Source organism: Lissotriton vulgaris, chromosome 10 (genome assembly GCF_964263255.1).
Source record: "Lissotriton vulgaris chromosome 10, aLisVul1.2, whole genome shotgun sequence".
Lineage (NCBI taxonomy): Eukaryota > Metazoa > Chordata > Amphibia > Caudata > Salamandridae > Lissotriton > Lissotriton vulgaris.
This window is the reverse complement of record NC_141698.1, coordinates 134,587,723-134,611,242: the sequence shown is the minus strand read 5'-3', so window position 1 is coordinate 134,611,242 and position 23,520 is coordinate 134,587,723. Positions and strand designations below refer to the sequence as shown.

At 45.5% G+C, this 23,520-nt stretch overlaps 1 protein-coding gene across 1 annotated transcript in view; it reads right to left on the bottom strand.

Moving 5' to 3' along the window:
* The window catches only part of SLC5A10 (solute carrier family 5 member 10), a 611,774-nt gene that overhangs the window by 532,388 nt on the left and 55,866 nt on the right, over window positions 1-23,520 (bottom strand). The window contains exon 2 of the mRNA XM_086940716.1: window positions 405-476. Coding sequence (XP_086796842.1) covers window positions 405-476 — 72 coding nt within the window. The remainder of the gene's footprint in view (window positions 1-404; window positions 477-23,520) is intronic.

Sequence of the window (23,520 nt, the reverse complement as noted above, 5' to 3'; positions counted from 1 at the left end):
CACATCCACTTTAATTCTATTTAAACTTCCCCTGCTCCCAGCCTGTAATACAGCACTGGTGCAGAGGGAAAATGTTTCCTAATTTGTATGTGGCCACCCCCACTCTACTGAGGGAACATCCCTTGCAGGAATGCCCCCTCGAAATAGCACTGGTGCTACATGTGTGTTGGCATGATCTGTATTACAGACAGAGTTGTGTAAGCATCTGATGCCCCTTTTGTAATAACAAAGTGCCCTGGGAAGCCCACATGACCACTGTGCCCCAGAGTTCAGCAATTGCATCATTTCTACCCACCAGTGAACTATTGTTTTAAACTCCTCCTGACAGAACTGTCTGGGGTATAAGGTGACAGAAAAGTATTCAGACATTCTAGTGAAGGGAGTAGGGGTTCTTGGATACTCACAGGCCACCAAGCCATGTTCCTTCCAGCCAGGAAGTAGCCACTCAGTGTGTTCCTGTTCACCCTGCAAGAGGACTGGAGAAAAAATGCAAATTGATTGAAAGTGTGCATTCATCAGTAGCAATATAAACTCGCATTGCAAAAGCCAATTGGGCTAGTATTTGCATGGTGCATGAACACAGAGGGGCACAACTTACAGTTACACAGACACATGCATACATGCATGCAGACAGAAAACACAAACATAGTCATCTATGTACAAAGGGAGCAACTCATCTATGTTCAAAGGGAACAACCATATGTACCCGTGTGCATGCAGGCAACACCCCTGTAGAGATGCACACATTCAAGACACAGGCACACACAACACACATACATATAGACTCAACAAACATACATGTATATGCAGCAAGTAAGTAGCAAAGGATTAGACAATGAAACCATCTTCCCCAAAACCAATAGGAGACAAAGTTCCACATTTACCACCACATTTTCATAACCTCGCCAAACCACTCTGCAATCAAGAATTCATAACATTAACCCAAGATGCACTTATATGCGGATCTCATAATCACAGATACAAAGACACCTGCACAAACTAAAATGCGTGATGACCATACTTTACATCCCCACACGTCAGATAACAACCCATCACCGCCCACAATGCACTACACAAAAATTGTCTCGACACACAATTGAACATTGTAAAGATTTTTGCTTTATTCTAAGCAAATCTGACATAGAAAGCTACCACGTGGCACCTATAGAGATAGTAAACAAGGCAGAGCAAAATTTACAGGAGAACCTGCAATTGGAGATACCTGCCACATCGCCTACAATGCAAAATGGATCACAGAACGGTGTGCACCTATTGACCTCGCTCTCTTGTAAGAATACAAAAGTACAGCTCCTGTCAGCAAACCCAAAATCCCACTGCCCAGACAAAGTATTATGTCAGAGATAATGCAGATGCAGAGAACCTGTGAGAAAGCCTCCATCGCCTAAAAAATCAGCTCTGCCTGAATCTTCAAGGGAGGGAGAAGAGTGCTCAGTACCAAAAGGTTCCCACTAATGTCCACACTGTGAAGAGCACAGCCGGGAACCCACAGAAACCATCAAGCATTTAGACGGGGGCCATCAATGGTACACACTAGCCTACATAAAGCCCACAAGCCCCCATTCGTCTGTCTCAGCATTACAGATTCTACCGTCCTCAACATTCACTTGTAGGGGATTAAGGCATGATGCTGCCTTCTTGGATGCCATAGTAGATGCCAGTAGAGCCTGTACAAGGATGGAAAGAAACAGACACCACAGCAACCAAAATATCCCCATCACACATGACTCCCACTTCGACTAACACGTATCAGCGGATGCACCCTGAAGACACAGCAGATGACCCTACAGCAACAAGGTAACAGAGGGGAAAAACAGGACACACGTAGGGCACGATGCACCATCATTTGGGCTATCAGTGTGTTCAAATGGAAATGTAAGTATGTTCATCAGGATATATGCAGGACTAAGGTTTATTCACTGGAGACCTAGGACCTGCTGGAGGTCTACTACATGTTACAAAAAATGGCCATCAACATACAACTCCCAATCCAGCAAAAAACCGAAAACTACTGCTGGGGCAACAACTGTAACACAATATGCATGGGGGAGTCGGGCAGCATTTTGTAACATTCTAGAAGAATTGTCTAGCACAAGAGGGAGAGGAAGCCACTGGTACATGATGCATCAATGACACATACATAGGTAAGAATTGCAAAGGCACCTGTAAGCTTTATGGGAATTAAGAGTGTTCCTGGGACTCACACATGTTTTCTGGCTACTGTCACCAATCATAGACCTACATCCAGATCTCCCTCCACAGACCACAGGCGCCAATGTCGATCCACTGCATCCAACTCATAGATGGGTTGGGTGGCACGGACAGCTGCAACTGTCAAAGAACTTCTCGGACCTACATGGATAATAACATTGATACATTCGGGGGCTAAAGGATGAATCTTGACAATAACGTTTTCCAGGCGTGAGGTAGAAGCCCATCCACAAGGCTGCACATGGGGAGGATGCAGGACCAGAGAGGTGGACAAAGGTAAAGATAACGCAGTGTACAGAGCAACACTCCTGCCCTTGCTATCCAATGGAAGCTCCAGCTACAATTTCTAGAAACTCAACGGAGATAAACAGAGGTTATGCTATTTGGTAGGCGATCCACAATCTAGTCGTCATCCTAATGGCCACAAGATCTCGGTCCCTTTTCCATACGCGTCAGCTTAACCAGAAATCTGGGACTTCTATTTGCATCTGTATGCTTTCACATCTTGCAGATGGTTTGGAAAGTCTTTCCTCTGATCCCCTTGCATCTCTCAAGACTGCTGTGCAGGCTTTCATATCTTCATGTTTGGACTATGGCAACGTATTGTATCTAAGAGCCCCACATTACCCCTTTCTATGTGTTTCAGAGGTGCACAATTCTGCTGTACTTCTCTGTATTAACATCTTTCACTGTAGCTCCATCTCCAACCACCCGGAGGCATTATATTGACGGGATACAGGTAAGAGAGCTATGTTCCAAGCAATATGCTTCCTACATTAAGTAGTTCCCAACGGAGGACCAGTCTATATCACAGAGACTATCACGGTGTCCTCAGGCACACTCAACCCCCGCCATGAATCAAGACGTATCAATTCTCAGGAACAACAAATTAGACAAGGTGGCAGATCTTTTTCACTTCTTGTAGCCCGGCTCGTGCTTACTGTGAGAAGTTAGCCTGGCATATGTTGTCCACTATTCTAGTTGTCACCTTGCACCAGTCTAAATGACCCTTATGATGGTGGTTGTAAAGTCAACATTAAAGACCAGCTATCCTAGTGGTAGCATGGACCAGCAGTCTTAGGCTAAAACTTCAGAGAACATGTAAAGCAAGCTGTTTACCAATTATAATCCCTTGAATACCAAATGAAAGGACACCACATAAGGTATATATCAAATATATATGTATTTATTACTAACACAACCCCTCTGCACTCTTTATGAGGTCAGAGTTCGAGATGCGTTACAAGTTACTCATTAAGCATACTATAAGTTGCACAAATACAATTCTGCCATAGGGGCATCACGAACCATATACTAAGTAAGTGGTATAAGAACCACTTCAGGAATAGTGAATAGGCCTAGGGCTTGGAGAATTGCTGGGGCTACACTGGACAACCAAGGGATTGGAAGTAGGAGGCCCACGGGAGACGCGTGCAGTGTCTAAACACAGTCGTGAGTTACCATAAAGTTATAATGGGAACGTAAAAGTCACAAAGTAGTAGATGAAGGACACTTCCGGATGGACTACGGTAAAACCCTTTTAAACTAGGACACTTCGAGAGTCAACACCCACGGGAGCACCGGAGTACTCTAGTTACCTCACCCAGGGAAGCAGGGTGCATAGGTGTTCTTTCGTGTCGGGTTTCGTTGCTGTTTTCTATGAAGAGCTGCAAAGAAGTGCTTCAGGCGACCAGGAGAAAAGTATCCGGGTGGATCGAAGATGTGAAGAACCAGAAAGCAGAGGGGACAGAGTCTGGGTCACTAGCCAGTGACCAGGAAGGAACCAGGAAGGAACCAGGCGATGTAGAGTGTTTCAGGTGAAGAAGGTGAAGCTTGTCTCTGCAGCCACGAGGACCAGGAGGTGTTGATGACAACCAGGAGCTGGATTCAAGCTGTCCCACAAAGGATCTAGTTTACTGCAGTGTCGGTATCCGGATTGGACCCAACAAGCCTTGGGAAACGCAATCCATGCAGGAAGGGAAGATTGGCTTCAGTTCGGACCAGCAAGGTCTGGGGAGCTTCACCTTCGCAGGAAAGCTGGAGCAAGCCTGGAGCAACCAGGCAAATGGTGTAGTTTCAAAAGAAAGTCTTTGGAGGGCTAACTAGCCAACGGCGTACCAACTGGGAAGACGCATCAAGCTGAACTGCAAGACCAGGCCCCACGCGGCACTCGTGGAGTGTGGAGGGCTGAGCTTCGGTGCAGATGGAGCTTGGGTCTGGGGCTTCTCATACCCCAATGCACAACTTCGAGGATGCCTCTGAAGCTGCACGGTTAGCAAAGAGCAGGTAGTCCAGGGTGTCCGGTCCCACGTCTCTCGTGTCCGCCACGGGTCTCAGCTTTGCTGTGGAAGTGGATCGGAGTCGGAGAAGTCTGGACTGGAAGTCCAGTTCCTGAGTCGCTGAGTCTTCGCGTTCCGGCGGGCGCGTCGACAAAGCAAACTGGCAAGTTACTGGTGGGGCCTGTTTGCACAGAGTGATCACTCCTTGCCCACAAGGGAGATGTCTTCAGTCTTGTAGTCGGTATAGAATGTTGAAGGTCCAAGAGTTTTGTTTCAGAGTTTCAGTCCAGGATAATCTAATGTCTCTAGACACAGCTCCTATCTTTATACTGATTTAAGGGGCTGGATTACCTGCTAGGTCCCTCCTATGGGTGGACCCTGGGAAGGGGGTGGTTACACCCCTTTCCCTTTGTCCAGTTTCGCACCAGAGCAGGGCTGGAGTACCCCAGCAACTGGTTTGAACCAGGCTATGCATGAATCACCTTGTGTGCCCCAGGCAGTGTCTGGAAAAGCATCTTTACATTGAACCCACCCTGCCCCAATACACTACAGGATGTCTGGGGAGGTGCTAGCACCTCCCTCGACAGGAAACCTATTGTGCAGGCCTCCCTTGCCGGAGTTTTGTCCAGCTGCAGGGTGTCAGACTTGTGTCTGCGGCAGCAGCATCCATTTTGTGATGCTGAGGCTCTGTTTAACTTTAACAGGGTAAAGCAGTAACTGCATGTCTTCTCCCTCTAGAAGGGTGGAATGCTACCCCCGCCGCCAGAACTGGTGGGGGGTAGTATTCCAAAGTGTTTGACACCTTACACAACATGTTTTGATAAAGCCAAACCAAAGTTAGCATTGACCGCGAGGATTATAATGCACTTAAGAGTATATGGTAAGGCTATATCATAGAACAGCTATAAGGACATGGTTCCGAAAGCTGCAGAAGGGCTCAGCTCATGCTAGGGCTCCCTCTTACATAAAACCAAGCACTCTGCCTTCAGGATTGTCAAGGCCTGCCATAGGAGTGACTTATAGGTATATATGTGTCTATATATAAGGGTAGATATAGGTAAACTATATCTAAGCAAGGGGTGATTACACCACCTTGCCCAAGCTGAGTGATCAGCCTGTGGTGTCAGTTTGGATGGCCAGCCAGGGGTGGCATAATACATGCTGCAGCCCCTGGTAGGCCCTGGGTGCACCTATGCCCTGGGTACCTATGGTACACTATACAGGGGCTCACAAAGGTGACCCAATTCCCAATTAGGTATGTACTTAAAGTACATGGTATCAATTTAGAGAGAGAACAGCTGGGCTGTGGGTCTGATTAGCAGGCCCACAGCCACACTAAAGTCGAAAAACAAGAGTATCACTGCAAAAAGTGGGGGTGACCATAGGAAGCAGACCCTACTCTCCTACACTTAGCCTTCTTTTAAACGTTAAAAACATCATCAATCATCAGTTATTTAAGAAAACAATACAACTTGGCTGTTTCAATGAACTTAACCCGTTTGCTTTTAGCCCACATCCTAATCTCTGGTACCGAATCTCATGGCATCAAGATGCCTATGGGTTAAAATGTGCTATATAAATCTAATTTCCTTCATTCATTTAGGAAACAACAGCCCTTTTGCCACAAATGGCACAGAAAACAGATTCTGCAGATGGAGTCCAATCAGCACTGCAAGTCTTTCTTGTACTTTCTACATCTGATCGTGATCTGTGAATGTGCAACAATTCCAGACATGAATCACTCCCTAGTATGTGATGTGACTCGTGCATTGCTTCTCACCTGTGCTTTTCTCTTGCTGCCCCACGAAGGGTCTTGTAGCTCAAGTTTCCAGTTTCGACTACTTCAATAAAACTACAATATCAGACTGAGCCAATGAGCCCATCCTGCATTGATAGCTCAAAAACCACATCTCCCATTGTATTGATATTCAATCTTGTCCTTCCCATATATTCACTTGATTAAATAGATATCTGACTGCTATGGATATCTGTCCATGTTGCAAGGGAGCCTGCACTGCAGGGGTGATTGTTTATGTACAGGAAGGGACACCTTCCTGCACACAAACAATCTTTGCAGGCAACTGCTATTTCTATGTGTTGCTGCATGAAAGAGCAATATACGAGGAGAAAGGAAATATTTCTCCTCGTTTCGCCTGCTTAAGACCAACTTTTTCCTGGCAGTATTTTTGGCACTGCCCCATAGCTTGTAAGTATGGGGCAGCATCAAAAAGCAATTGATGTTGCAGCGGAACACCCACTGCAACACCTATTGCACGCCCCTTTCATGCTAAGTGCTGCATGAATAGGGGCATTATTTACAATGTGGTGTTAAGCCATGTTAAGTGGCTTAATGCCGTTTTGGAAATAAGGAGAAGGGGATATGGCCACCGGGACATCCCTAAAAGTAACAATCTGGTGCAGATATCCCCTTGTAAATATGCCATGTCATGAACATATTTAGTGCTAATGGGCTATAATAATAATAATAATAATAATCCACATTTGTAAAGCGCCAACAATCACCCGTAAGAGTCTCTAGGCGCTGGGGGCCGTCAGGAAGATTAAGCAAGCTATTGCCCAGAGTCACATGGTGCTGGGCTAACCTGCCGCCGGAGCCGGGGATCGAACCGTGATCCCCAGATCCAGCGTCAGTCGCCCTGGCCGCAGCACCACACCTCTCCCCTAATGGTTCATGCTCTGATTCCGTTGAAACGGTGCTGTTTACATCACATACATTAAGTTAGAAAATGTTTGAGATAGTGTATGAGCTGTATCCTGTATAGCTGAGAAACACGAACATGCAGGCACTGCTCTGTGTTTCATAGAATGTGCTTTGGAAGGCGACACTTCAGAAAAACTGGTGCAACAATGGATAACTAGTTCTGTATTTAGCTCTAGCATTACAAAGTTCAACATCCATTCCTACTGTCTTCATGTCAAAATGTACTTGGAACTTTATGATTCAGAAAGAAGACATTTTCTGTACAAACCACTGTAGCTGCATTTAATGGAAACATATTTAAATGTACTCAATCTTTTCCCCAAGATGGAAAATGCACGAGAACAGTACACACTGCACATAAAACAAAGAGTGCCTTGAGCATTTCTCACAAAAAAGCATTAAAAAAAGTGCTGTGAAATTCATGAATCTGTGGTGATGTAATATGTGATGTCATAAGCAGTGTATTGCGGGGCCGTAAGTTATAGTTAACTCAGCTAACTATAACTGCATACATTTCACTGACTTTGTACAAATGAAATTTGAGCCTAACTATAATGTCCCTGTAACCTTTGTTTTTTTCAGTGCATATATATATTTAGATATATATCTAATAGACTTATCTGTGAAATACTTACATTTCTTTTTCTTTGTAAAAGCATGGTAAAGACCTGCGTGGTAAAGGTATAAGCATTGTAATGGATTTGTGCATATATATATATATATATATATATATATATATATATATATATATATATATCGATTCAGGTGCCTCTGACATAGAAATGCACTCCAAACACGCAGCAGGTAACAACCTTCTTTATTTGCCAATTTCACACTTCCGCTGGTAATGATTCTAGTCCCAACGCGTTTCGAAGCCCCTGGCCTCTTAATCATGGGATGGCAGTTTGTGAGTCCCGGAAACGGCTGCAGCCAATTTTGTCCAATTATGCATGCGCTCTTCGGTGAGTGGCATGCTGGTAGCTGCAGTCCGAAATGATTCCCCTTCGGTGGGGTCCGAGTCCTTCACTCCATTGTAAATGCCTTTTGTCTTTTCTTTAGTCCTTCAGATAGTTCCAGGGACAGTGATCCATTGAAATCTGCAGCTGCTTGTCGCTTTTGCCTAGCTGCCGGAATGACAGCCTAGCAGACCCGCTCTTCCAGTTAGCGCGGGCGGTGCATCTCCCGCGGCTGAGGCCGCCGCGTTCAAACATCGATTCAGGTGCCTCTGACATAGAAATGCACTCCAAACACGCAGCAGGTAACAACCTTCTTTATTTGCCAATTTCATACTTCCGCTGGTAATGATTCTAGTCCCAACGCGTTTCGAAGCCCCTGGCCTCTTAATCATGGGATGGCAGTTTGTGAGTCCCGGAAACGGCTGCAGCCAATTTTGTCCAATTATGCATGCGCTCTTCGGTGAGTGGCATGCTGGTAGCTGCAGTCCGAAATGATTCCCCTTCGGTGGGGTCCGAGTCCTTCACTCCATTGTAAATGCCTTTTGTCTTTTCTTTAGTCCTTCAGATAGTTCCAGGGACAGTGATCCATTGAAATCTGCAGCTGCTTGTCGCTTTTGCCTAGCTGCCGGAATGACAGCCTAGCAGACCCGCTCTTCCAGTTAGCGCGGGCGGTGCATCTCCCGCGGCTGAGGCCGCCGCGTTCAAACATCGATTCAGGTGCCTCTGACATAGAAATGCACTCCAAACACGCAGCAGGTAACAACCTTCTTTATTTGCCAATTTCACACTTCCGCTGGTAATGATTCTAGTCCCAACGCGTTTCGAAGCCCCTGGCCTCTTAATCATGGGATGGCAGTTTGTGAGTCCCGGAAACGGCTGCAGCCAATTTTGTCCAATTATGCATGCGCTCTTCGGTGAGTGGCATGCTGGTAGCTGCAGTCCGAAATGATTCCCCTTCGGTGGGGTCCGAGTCCTTCACTCCATTGTAAATGCCTTTTGTCTTTTCTTTAGTCCTTCAGATAGTTCCAGGGACAGTGATCCATTGAAATCTGCAGCTGCTTGTCGCTTTTGCCTAGCTGCCGGAATGACAGCCTAGCAGACCCGCTCTTCCAGTTAGCGCGGGCGGTGCATCTCCCGCGGCTGAGGCCGCCGCGTTCAAACATCGATTCAGGTGCCTCTGACATAGAAATGCACTCCAAACACGCAGCAGGTAACAACCTTCTTTATTTGCCAATTTCACACTTCCGCTGGTAATGATTCTAGTCCCAACGCGTTTCGAAGCCCCTGGCCTCTTAATCATGGGATGGCAGTTTGTGAGTCCCGGAAACGGCTGCAGCCAATTTTGTCCAATTATGCATGCGCTCTTCGGTGAGTGGCATGCTGGTAGCTGCAGTCCGAAATGATTCCCCTTCGGTGGGGTCCGAGTCCTTCACTCCATTGTAAATGCCTTTTGTCTTTTCTTTAGTCCTTCAGATAGTTCCAGGGACAGTGATCCATTGAAATCTGCAGCTGCTTGTCGCTTTTGCCTAGCTGCCGGAATGACAGCCTAGCAGACCCGCTCTTCCAGTTAGCGCGGGCGGTGCATCTCCCGCGGCTGAGGCCGCCGCGTTCAAACATCGATTCAGGTGCCTCTGACATAGAAATGCACTCCAAACACGCAGCAGGTAACAACCTTCTTTATCATGGGATGGCAGTTTGTGAGTCCCGGAAACGGCTGCAGCCAATTTTGTCCAATTATGCATGCGCATGCCATCCCATGATTAAGAGGCCAGGGGCTTCGAAACGCGTTGGGACTAGAATCATTACCAGCGGAAGTGTGAAATTGGCAAATAAAGAAGGTTGTTACCTGCTGCGTGTTTGGAGTGCATTTCTATGTCAGAGGCACCTGAATCGATGTTTGAACGCGGCGGCCTCAGCCGCGGGAGATGCACCGCCCGCGCTAACTGGAAGAGCGGGTCTGCTAGGCTGTCATTCCGGCAGCTAGGCAAAAGCGACAAGCAGCTGCAGATTTCAATGGATCACTGTCCCTGGAACTATCTGAAGGACTAAAGAAAAGACAAAAGGCATTTACAATGGAGTAAAGGACTCGGACCCCACCGAAGGGGAATCATTTCAGACTGCAGCTACCAGCATGCCACTCACCGAAGAGCGCATGCATAATTGGACAAAATTGGCTGCAGCCGTTTCCGGGACTCACAAACTGCCATCCCATGATTAAGAGGCCAGGGGCTTCGAAACGCGTTGGGACTAGAATCATTACCAGCGGAAGTGTGAAATTGGCAAATAAAGAAGGTTGTTACCTGCTGCGTGTTTGGAGTGCATTTCTATGTCAGAGGCACCTGAATCGATATATATATATATATATATATATACACATTGCCTTTACCACAAATCCATTACAACGCATATGCCTTTACCATGCATATGTATTACGGTAGTTATAGTTAGGTCTGCTTTTTCATAGACGGAGCATTTTTTTAGTATGCTAATAACTTTGGCCATGTTTGACCAATCTTCACTAAGCTTTCCCAATACAAAGTCCACCCACTGCAGTTCCTTCCTGGAAAGTTTTGTGGTGATCTATCAAGCGGGTGCATAGAAAAATGGGGGTCCCCAAACATAAAATCCCCATGCATTTTCCATAGACTTCTTTAGGCAGGGCTAGAGCAAAAACTGCTGAACCGAATTACATCGAATTCGGCTAGAAGCTAGATCTTTGTCCGCAGATTGTGATGTTTGTCATTTGGTGTAAATCAGTTCAATAATTTTTGAGATATTCAGGGGAAAAAAATAATTGCATATTTTGGGCAATTGGGTTCTCGAGAGTCCCGCGAGCCTTCCATGAGCATGCAAACTCAAAAAAGGCGCCCTGTGGATGATCAAGAGGCCCGTTTGTCCTCTGAACCTTCACACTCTCACGAGTCCTGCAAGAGTAAGCGCTCTGTGTGGCTGGCTACTGGAATGTTAGAAACAAAATGTCTGCCGTTACTGTATATTGTTAAAAATTGGAGGTGTTGTGAAAATGAACTAAAAAATATATATAAGGGGAAAGCAGATAGGCATGGTGTCCCCTTAAGTTTAGAGAGGAGGTAGCTAAGGGATAACTACTGTGAAGAAAATAAATGGATATTGTTTTTAACTAAGTTTTACAATCTTGTGGGACTCTCGTGCGATTCCAAATAGCAAAAAAATGAATAGATTCGTTCTCAATACTATCCATTAGCAGGAATGCACATTGTGGTGCTTGTATTTAAGACAAAGTGTGTAAAAGATAAGTACTGTGATGAGTAGATGGGTATTTTTTTATAGGGTTCATTCGATCTCATAAGCATCCTGCGAGACTGGCATGGGAAAGCCTGCCATGAGGTGTTTGCGATCCCACAATCCTCTCACAAGAATCGCACAGAAAATTACCAGACCTGCCACAAGGTATTTTATGATCCTGTGGGAGTCTCGCAAGATCAAACAGGGAGAAATAAAAAAAAGTGCCAGAGTTGAACCAATAGGTACTATTCTTATTGCATGCATGCTTGAAGAAATGGTGTGATGTGATTGGGTGCAGAACCAGAGGTAGCCCACTTTATCCTTGGTGCTTTCGAAGAAAAGGCACTCTTTTTGCGATGTGCTCAGCAGAAGTTTATTTATCTGGAGATGAAAGAGACTGGTGTTATCTGCATTTAAGAAAGAAGTCCACGCTCAGGTACTTAGTCATATATTTCATGAACTTTGTTGTGCAGTTTCAGTATGTGTACTAATGTTGGTAAACTTATGCTACACTATGTTTACAGAGTGAAAAGTTGTCTGGAAAGGTATAGATGTGTTAATAGTATAGCTTTTGTGAGGCACACATTACAATGTAAAGAGATATGAGCGAGGTTTGCAGAATGTGTAAAAATGTTTATTGTTTCACCTTTATAGACTTGTAAGTAAAGGAAACAGTGTATCTTAAATTATAAAACAAAGAATGTAATAACACAAGCTCTACTGGTCTTATGAACCTCATTGTACACATATGTTAGCCCCAAGAGATGTTTGTGTGGTGATATTGCTATTCCTAGAGTGAAACACTGTGGTGAGTGTTGGCAAAGTTGTGTCAAGATGATTGTGTTACTATAGAAACTATCATGGAAGCAGAGTTCATGGCATGCTATAATTTAATTGTAAAAATATTAAAATAAGCTGATTGAGAGTATGGTATTTTTCAGGAGAAAGGAATAACAAGTTACTGTTGCGCTAGATATAAATATGTGATTGTGGGTGAAAAATGTAGTAAAGGTTAGACAATATTGCGATGTATCCATGTATTGAATTAATGATCAGAATGTAACTTTTATCTTTTTTTATTTTGTCTTGTTTCAGGAGGAAAATAGAAACTTTACCAGCAAAAAAGAACCTTGTTAAGACAAGCAGGATTATTGTCCTGTTAAGCAGTGAGCACCTCAGCAGGCACAATGTATCCAGGTTAAAAAGATGTAGAAGAACATGTATAGCTCTGTAGTTGAGCAGCACAAGCTAACTCTGCCAGAGCTAGCCTTTGTGAACACCTTTTAAAAAACTGTACGCATGAGAGACTTTGCTGAGACTTTTGTGTTAGCTACCTCAAATCAAAAACGGCCATACCAAGACTTTCTGCCAGGCGGAAGTGGTGCAGCTACAGAGAGCTGCTCGTCATAATTTGATGAAGACATTATAAATTAGTAAAATTAGTTCTTTTGTTTGTTTTATAATTGTTAATATAGGTTGTTAATGTGGTTGTTGTAGTTTTGTAATGTTGCTAAATAGTTTTTTGTAATAAAAAAGTTTAAACTTACTATTTATTTGTTTGCTTAATAGTAGTTATAGATTTGAGTATTATTATAGTATTGTAATGTTGACTAAAACTAGTAGCTCCATTTTCAGGGAACGTAGAGGGAGTTCTGCATGTATATATATATCTTTATGGTTCTATGCACATCTTTTATACTACAGAGAATTGTTACCGGAGAAGCCAATTATTTGAATACCCAACTTTGGGGACTTCTCATGCAACAGTGAGGTCTCATTGGAGAGATCAGTCCTTGTGCTCACTGTAGTATACATACCCCTCGTACAAGAGAGAGGTTTTAGCACAGAGGCCAGTGCATCCTCATATTCTACTATGCACTTCTATGAGCTGGTGGACATGTGATAGTAGAGAGGGCAGTTATTTTGCAAATATTACTATATATGCTTGTGACTCTGGAGAGAAGTTATAGTGGAGACGTCTGTCCCTGTGTGTACCCTACTATACCTCATTGTCCCCATGGGGAGAGGTCTGAGGGAGAGGTGAGTGTGTCCCCACATTCAACTATCCACACCAATCAACCAAGATACAGTTCTTAGCAGCAAGGATAATCCATTTCTATACCATACTACCCACCGCCTACTTTGCACATATATTACTCCGGGGAGATGCCTCAGCTGACAGGACAGTGTGTTTACATATCACAATCTCTATAGTTATTATGCAAGACTGACTTCTCTGCATAGAGGTAGTTTCATCCTTACACCTTACTTGTACATCTGTCATCCTGGGGAGAGCTGTGACTAGAGAGGTAAGCTCATTTTCACAGCTCAATTTTCACACCCATCATCCAAGACACAGGTCACAGGAGAGGGGCAGTCTCTCGTCACACTGTACAAGGAAGACCTATCATTCAAGAGAGATGGGTCACCAAACAGGGCACCTCCTCCCCCACAGTCTACTATGCATACATGTCAGCATAGGAAGACAAATGAGGAGAGAGATACATGTTTTTCAAGCCCTACTACAGACACCTCTCACCCTGGTACGACGTGGACAGGTCACTCCCTTCCCAGCAGAGAGGTTACTCCTTGCCAACACTGTATTGTACATTTATGTTGTTCTGGAGATAGGTGTTAGTGGAGAGGAGAATGTTTCACTACCCACTACTGTATATGTCTGTCACTCTGGAAAGAGCTGTGACTGGACAGTGAAATCTATTCCTGCATCCTAATATATATGGCTATTTTTCTGTGAAGAGGTCTCAGCGGAGAGGCCAGTACTTTTTATGCTTACTAAGGAATAGTAATGTCTTACATGTGACATGTTTGACTTCCCCACCCTATTATGCATACTGTGGAGCCTGGGGAAAGGAGTGAGTGGAGAGGAAGTATCTCTTTACACCCTACTCTACACACTGGTTGCCTTCATGCAAGGTCTCACTGGAGACCCCAGTCTCTCATCAACGTCTACTATACACAGTTGTTAGGCTGTGGAGATGTGTGAGTAAGATCCTAGTGACTTCTTACACCCTACTGTGCACTGTTGTAATTCTGTGAAAAAGTTTAATTTGAGAGTCTACCTTCTCCCCACACCCTACTAATGAGGACTGACTATAAGGCATAATAAATGTAAGTGGACATTCATTCTCTAAAAAAAAGTTTACAATCTCGCAAGACTCTCACAGGTTCATAAAAAAGTAGTAATTTAAGTTTTTCTCATAATAATAGATGGATTTAAAGTAAATAAATGAGTATTAATGTGTGAATATATGTCTCATACAGATAGAACATGTGGTTGTTTTTTTCTAAATCTAAGTGATTTATTTTCCCCCCCACAGTTATATAATGGATTGTATTTCATCAAACTAAATGCAGCGGTGAATATAAATGATATATACTACATCAGGATATATTCAGTATAAATGCAAACTCCATTATAAAAGTACGATCGCGTGAGAGGCTTGTGAGAGGAAACCAGGAATCACTGCCCCCTCTAACTGCGTGCGAGATATTGCCTCCCTGGCTCACGCTAGAGCTTTGGAGAAGGGGATAAAAATGAGAAACATACTATAAACAACAGAGATCATGAAACTATAGGGTAGTTTTGAAAAGAGCCCCTTTTTTAAACTGTTTTCAACAAGTAAAACAATTTTTGTGTTTTGTAATTTCTTTTAATTTTTTTTTTTATTTGAAAGCTTTTGTAAAAGGGTAAGACAAAACATACAGCTTGAATTGTTAACCAAATACAACAGCATTGCCTTAAAAACAATAAGGAAGACTTTCCCCCAGGGATGGAACAGGGTAGCTTTCGAAGATGGTTGGATGGGGGCTGTAAGTGCCTTGGCTGCTTATTTGATGTGAATGGTCTTATCTCGTTTAATCAACTTAAACTTGGCTACTCCTTGTCGCAGGCAGACTCGTTCTCGTTTCTACACCTCCACCATTGGGTGCTGGGCCCGACGTGCACCCAGGTGCAAGTAGCCGGATGACTCAGTTTGAAGAGTGGTTGTTTCTTAAAGCAGATGATACGCTGTTGGTCTTGGAGATCTATGCTTATTTGGGCCAGAGAGGACTCCAACCGCAGACTCCGGGTCAGAGGCAGTGGGAGGCTGAGGTGGGTAGATCCTTTTCGAACAAGGAATGGGAGGATAATTTCCACAGAGTCCATCATACAGCACACACAATGATTAACACTTAAACAGCATATAAGATAGTCTCCTATTGGTACTATACGTCGAGTCGCATCCGGAGGTGGAATATGGAACATTCAGGAGACTGCTGGAGAGGCGGCAGGAATCCTGAGGCCCTACTTATGGCATTGTCCTAAACTAACCATATATTGGAAACAAGTCCTAGATGACATAGACAACGCTTTCAATACTGCCATCCCACGGTTCCTAGCTTACTCTATTATCGGGCTCCCAAATGCGTTGACATCCCCCCTGCATTCCCTTCGAGGGAGACATATGGCCCTCGCACTGAACTCAGCTCATCGTGTAATAGTCTCATGCTGGAACACAGTACACTGGATCATATGGCATGGTTTCACCAACTGTGGCATCTCTTGGGAATGGAGAAGTTGTGCATGGCTTTTGCTCCAGGAGGTTCCTCCTACTCAGAACTGTAGGCTCCCTTTTTTTCAATTCTTTCTAAGGAATTTAGGGAGTTGGGCTGCCCATCCTATATAAGCATTTTGCGCCTGATTCCAGTGTTTTCTCCTTCTGAGTGCTGATGGGTTCCTGTTGAGGTTGCTTTGGTAGGTTCTTGGATTGGGGACTCTTAGACCTCCGCTTGTTTCCCACTCTAGTAGCAGCTTGGAAGGATGAAGGGGTCACTTGTTTCTCCTTTTAGTTTTTGTTTCATTACCCTATTCAAATCTCAGTCTCCCTCATGCTATGCACTTCTACTGTTAACAACGATCCAACATGTTGAATAAACAGGCTGGTCCTGTTGAGTTGTTGGCAGCTTGCTGTGTTAACTTGCAGACAATGATTCGAATCACTGAACGAATGAGGGCGGTTCGGTTGGGTTGTAGGCAGTATGCTGTATCCTTTATGTTCAGACTGTTAATAAGCAGAATTGATCCTAAAAACAATAAGGAGAAAAACTTACCAAAAAACTGTTTTTAAAAACTACTGTTTAGGGGGCACTTGTGCTCTCAGACAAGCTTCTCCTAGGCAGTCCTGCTCGTCTCTGAGGAAAAAAGGATCTGCGTGCACAAGCAGCAAAATAACGTTTTATTTTAAAAAGCAGGGTTATTGTCCACTTGTGCACTTAGAACATGCGCAGACGCAGACCTTGGAGCAAATGATGTTGAAGAACCTGTAGAGTTCTCTAGCTTCCCAAAATGAGACAACTCTGCCCATGTAAGACTTTGCAGATGTATGGATCTAAGGTGTCTCCACATCCCTGTGGTACTTCTATATTGATTATTTCTCTTGCCCTGGCTGAACTCTTTGCTGCAAAGTTTACAGGTCATGTACTGTACAGGTACTTTCTTGATAACTGGCCTCATTTAGAAGAATTGCCACACCAAGGATTACCTGGGTGGCTGTGGTTGGTGAGTTGGTGCAGAAGCCCTTGCTGTTCATCTGAATCAGAGGCCCATCTGTGGGCTTGAAAGAATCAACAGTTTAAAGTGCAACCATTCAGGTTTTATGTGCACAGTTTTTTGAGACAAGTTCCAGAGATCCTTGTGCAGTTTCATCTGAACAACCCATGTAAGGGGTACAACCATGGATTTCAAAGGAGGGCTAGGCCAAGAAACGTGCACACACTCTCCCGCCAAGACTCTGAGGAAGTAGAAGATATCTCTGAAACGCGTCAGGCATTACTGTCGGGCGAGCTGCTTTAATGTTATTTGCATGTTGGAGAAGTTTGTACCAATGAAAGGCTTGAAGCTTCGTGCCGTTGTTGAAGTGCTTCCCGTCTGAGGACAAATCTGGATGAGTATATATATCTATACTACTATTATAAAGAGAGAACTTGCACCTTTTGGCAAGGTAAACTCGGGAACCACAGCGCCAATCCACACACCCAATACATTTTTGTAATCCTCAGGGTGTGTAGATGGACATAGGCTCCATAAAATAAAATTAAAACGTAAATTAAAAAATTAAAATTAAAAAACAAAGTAGTCCCTTGCAACTAGCGCCGGCCGCGACGTCTGCGTGAGGGGAGGAGCAGCCGGCGTTCACCAGAACCAGGAAGAGCAGCGCGACGTCTGAGTGAGGGGAGGAGCGGCGAGAAGCAGAACCAGGAAGAGCCGGAGGACAACAGCGCTGGCATGAGAGAACCGGAGGAGCCGGCGGGAAGCGAAGGAGCAGTGAGAGGTGTGTTGCGGCTGCACCACCGTGTTGCTGAAGTCTGGGCGGGAGGCAGGAGGCGGGGGGCGGGAGGGAGTCGGCGGGTGCACCGCCGTGTTGTTGAAGTCCGGGCGGGAGGCGGGAGGCGGGAGGGAGTTGGCGGGTGCACCGCCGTGTTATTGAAGTCCGGGCGGGAGGGGGGGGAAGGAGGGAGTCGGCGGGTGCACCGAAGTGTTGCTTAAGTCCAGGGTGGGAGGGAGTTCTGCCCTGGGATAATGCAGCCAGCAGACCCCTTCTGCCCCAGGCAACGCTGGGGCGGGCTGCTAGTATATATCTATATCTATACTAATATAATAAGGAGAGAGCCCAAACCTTTGAGGCGGGTAATCTCAGGAACCACAGCACCAATCACAACACCCAATACAGCGTTGGAAAGGGCAGTTGCAGCAGAAGGACATAGGCTATGCAGATGCCCACCACATACATTTAAAAGGTAAAAGAACCGTGCCAGCAAAGTAGTCCCTTGTGGGCGTGTCTGCGTTGTGCTGGGGGCGTGTGCTGGGGCGTGTGGTACGTTCCGCCCTTCATGCCATGTCTCATATCGTGTGCTAATCCCACCCTGCTCCCTTTAAATACCCCTGCACCCCATAATCATAACCCATCCTTACTCCTTAAAATACCCCAACACCCTTAAACACTAATCCATCTTAACCCTATAAATATACCCTGTACCCCAAAACCCAAACCTATCCCTAAAAATACTCCTGTACCCCAAAACCAAAACCTAGTCCTGAACCCTATAAATACCCCTGTACCTCAAACCCAAACCTACCCCTGAACCCTAAAAATACCCCTGTACCCCAAAACCCAAACCTAGCCCTGAACCCTAAAAATACCACTGTTCCCCAAAACCCAAAACTACCCCTGAACCCTAAAAATACCCCTGTACCCCAAAACCCAAACCTAGCCCTGAACCCTTAAAATACCCCTGTACCCCAAAACCCAAACCTACCCCTGATCCCTAAAAATACCCCTATACCCCAAAACCCAAACCTAGCCTTGAACCCTAAAAATACCCCTGTACCCCAAACCCCATACCTATCCCTAAACCCTAAAACTACCCCTGTACCCCATAACCCAAAACTATATCGGAACCCTTAAAGTACCCAAACACCCCAAAACATATACCTCAGTACCCCAAATCATATACCCTTATACCCATACTTACCTTATCCAAGCATTAAAGAAAAACATGCTTTTACCATTCATGCACTTACAACGAATTTCGTTGTAAATGTATGCGTGGTAAAAGCATATAAAATTTAATGCCATGCGTTATAATGGCATTGCGGAGTCATGGTACTTTCGTAATGAAAGTATGCGGATTGATGGTATGCGGAAAGAAAGTTGCGGAATAATGGGTGTTTACCCTCCCCCGGCAAGTACATTGGTGACAAGGCGGCCCATAGCTCCAGCAACATACTCGTATTTTTTCACCACCCTTTTGAAAAATGCACAAGTCTCTCTCATTGATGGCCAGCACACGCCCAGCACACGCCCCCAGCACAATGCAGACACGCCCACAAGGGACTACTTTGCTGGCACGGTTCTTTTACCTTTTAAATGTATATGGTGGGCGTCTGCATAGCTTATGTCCTGCTGCAACTGCCCTTTCCAACCCTGTATTGGGTGTTGTGATTGGTGCTGTGGTTCCTAAGATTACCCGCCTCAAAGGTTTAGGCTCTCTCTTTATTATATTAGTATAGATTAGTTGTTTTTTTGAGTATCAGTATGAGTGTCTGAGTGTTTGTATGGTTCGGTGGGGGTATTACTTAGCGCATAGATGCATGAATGAGTGACTCACTGTTTGTATGTGTTTTGAAGACAGCATGTGTGCAGGACTCTATGGGTGGATGAGTGTGTGTATGGGTGTGTTAGTGAGTGACAGACTGTCTGAATAGTGTCTTTATGAGTAACTACATATGTTTAAAACTAGTATATGTGAGTATTGGTGTATATAAGTGAGTATATGTGAGAGTGAGAGATTGGAAGAGTTCCTGTATAAATAAGTATGCGTTTCTATAAGTGATCGTGAAGTATGTGTATGTTTCTGTAGAAGTAAGTGTATTGGTGTGTGTATAACTGTATATGCAAGTAAATGGATGTTTTTATTCTTTATTAGTATGAGTGACTATGTGTGTGAGTAACTCTATGAATGAGTGTCAGTGTGTAACAGGATGTATAGGAGTATGACTACATATGATGAGTGAGTACGTGTATGAGTGACTGTATAGGACTGTTGGTGAATGAGTGGATGTGTATGTAGATCTTGGAATTACTGAATAGGTTATTGTAACTGGTATTGGTATGTCCATTTTTTTTTAAAATGTCAGTTTCTATTTTTGAATGTGTGTATCAAAGGTTATATTAGGGTGAGGGGAGGTCTGCCACTCTATCACAAGGATGATGTCATCAGTAATGTCATCAGTGATGTCATTTGAGATGTCATGAGTGATGTCACTGACCATGTCATGAGTGATGTAATATGTGACGTCATCAGCCGTGCATTGCAGGCGCGCAAGTTATAGTTAGCTGAACTTACTCTAACAGGGGAATTTCAATGGTTTTGTACGAGTGAAATATCCAGCTAAATATAACGCCCCTGAAACCTATGTTTTTTTCTGTGAATTTTGAAGGTTTTTTTAAATGCTAATTCCTAACTATAACAAGCCTGAAACCTATGGTTTTGTCAGTGAATTTCAAAGGTTTTTTAAATGGTAGTTTCTAACTATGCCAACACAGGTAGGACATGTGAAGGAAGAAGAAAAAACACACAGAAAGAAGAAAAAGAAATGCAGAAAGAAGCAACAGAAGTCTTCAAAGACGAAGAAAAGTGCAGGAAGAAGGAAGAAAAGCAGAAAGAACAAACACAGGAGCAGAAAGAGGCCTTGTTGCAAATTCATCCTGTACCCTCAACTTTTTCAGATGGGTACTGGTGGTAACTGACTCTGACTAACAAGTCCTAGAGCCAGTGCTATGCTAAAACACACTTAGAATACAGTTAAAAAACCTACATACACTAGGGAACACTATGCGTTGGGGTACACCTGTTATTAGCATGACCTCCTCTGTAAGCCCCTAGTATATAATAGGGCAGGGGGATTAAAACTACCTCTTAAAATGCGCCACAGGGCGCGTTTGCACACTGGTGAAGGGAGGTGGGTGGCTGAGCTGACATGTGCAAACACGCCCTGTGGCTGTTTTAATTTGTTTTAATTTGTGGGATATAATCCCCTTGAATCCTGAGTGTCCCTTGGGTACAACTAGCCCATCAGGTATTTCTAGTTAGCACCACAGAGCTGTGTTACAGAGAAAATGGGCATGGCCTGGACCACCTTTCTGCAATGCAGCGCAGTAGCGCTTACTGGAAGCACTTGATGGACAAGTTGGCCCCCATGGACCCTCAGGATTGAAGGGGAATTATTTCCCCAACTTAAAACACGTCTTAGGGCGTTTTTGCACACGTCACCTCAGGCCCCGTCCCTTTCCTTCCCCACTTTCTAAACACGCCCTGTGGCCATTTTAAGTTGGGAGATTAACTCCCCTTGAATCATGAGGGTCCCAAGGTGCAAATTAGCCCACTAGGTACGTCCAGTAAGCACCATTGCAGAGAGGTGTGAAAAGGGTCACGGCCTGCACCACCTCTCTGCAACGCAGCGCAGTGGTGCTTCCTGGAAGCACCTGGTGGGCTAGTTGGCCCCCAGAGTCACTCAGGAATGAAGGGGAATTATTTCCCCAACTTAAAACGCGCCACAGGGCGTGTTTGCACACGTCACCTCAGGCCCTGTCCCCTCCCTTCCCCACTGTGTAAACGCGCCCTGTGGCCATACTAAGTTGAGAGATTAAGTCCCCTTGAATCCTAAGGGTCCCAACGGTCAAACTAGCCCACAAGGTACCTCCAGTAAGCGCCACAGAGCTGCTTTCCAGAGAGGTGTAAAAAGGGGCGTGGCCCCTGAACACCTCTCTGTAAAGCAGCTCCCTGGCGCATACTGGACAGCCGCGGCCGGTAGTGGGAGTACCGGCCGGGCGGTGACGTGGGGAGCGGGAGGGGCAAGTTGGGGGGTAGTAATGTTTGGATTACGGAGTTTACCAGGTAAGTAAATATATAAATAAATAAAATGAATTTTATTGCGCGCACTGCATCGCATTTGGTGATTAAGTGCAGGCACCGAAATTCGTTTTATTAATTTATATGTTTACTTACCTGTTAAACTCCGTAATCCATACATTACTACCCCCCACCCTGCCCCTGCCCCTCCCCCTCCCCACGTCACCGCCAGGCCGGTACTACCACTACCGGCCGCAGCTGTCCAGTATGCGCCAGGGAGCTGCATTGCAGAGAGGTGTTCAGAGGCCATGCCCCTTTTTACGACACTTTGCAACGCAGCTCCGTGGCGCTTACTGGAGGTACCTGGTGGGCTAGTTGGCCCCTAGGGACTCTCAGGATTGACGAGAAATTAATTCCCCAACTTAAACCGCGCCACAGGGTGTGTTTGCACACATGTAAACTCAGGCCCCGCCCCGTCCCTTCACCACTGTGCAAATGCGCCCCGTGGCCCGTTTTAAGTTGGGGAATTAACTCCCCTTGAATCCAGAGGGTCCCTGGGGTGCATCTAGCTCACCAGCTACCTCAACTAAGCTCAACAAAGCTGCGTAGCAGAGAGGTGTAAAAAGGAGCGTGGCCTCAGAACACCTCTCTGCAACGCAGCCCCCTGGCACATACTGGAGGTTCCTGGTGGGCTAGTTTGCCCCTAGGGACCCCCAGTATTCAAGGGGAATTTGTTCCCCATCTGCAAATACACTAGGGGCGCGTTTGCAGAGTGCTGAAAGAAGGGGGCGTTGCCTCAGGTATTTCTTTTTTTATGAAGGGGGCTGCGTAGCCCCCTTCTTTTTCTAATTTTTGCCCTGGGGACCCCATCCCCCAGGGCCTGCCCCCTAATTTATTTAAAAAGATTAAATAATTGGGAAGGGGGCCTCGTGGCCCCCCTCCCGAGGCCTTAATCAGCCCCGGGGACCCCATCCCCCAGGGCTTGGCCTTTTTTTATTGTTTTGTATTTTTTGGGAGGAGGGCTGCGTTGCCCCCTCCTCTGGCCACTTAAGGCCCCGGTGACCCCATCCCTACTATTTTTAATATTATTTTTTTGTTCTTGTAATTTTTGGGGAGAGGGGTTGCGTGGCCCCCCTCCCGGGTCACTTGTAGCCCCGGGGACCCCATCCCCTGGGGCTGGCCCTCTCCGTTGGGGACCGTGGGGGGGGGTCCCCAATCCCCCCACGGTCCCGCCAGCTCCCTGCGTCCTGCGGGAGCCGGCATTGCTTTTCCACATGGGGAGCAGCTAACATGCTGCTCACCACGTGGAAAAGCAATCTGCTTTTCTTCATTGAAGCGTGAGCAGGTTTCCCTGCTCTCGCTTCAATGAAGCAAAGCAGTTTGCAATGACAGTGCAAACTACAGTGTCCCGGGGGTGGGCACTCCGGGACACTGCCGGAGCCGGCCCTGGGGGGTGGCGGTCCCCAGGACCACCACAAGTCTCCAGGAGGGGGGCCGTGCAGCCCCCTCCCATATTTTACAAAGCACCGGGGGGTGGTGGTCCCCGGGGTGTGTGGGGAGCTTGAGCCCCCCACACAGGGTATTTTTTTAATAAAAAAAGCCCGGGAGCTTGGGGGGGCCGTGAGCCTCTTCACACATTTTTAATAAAAAGCCCCAG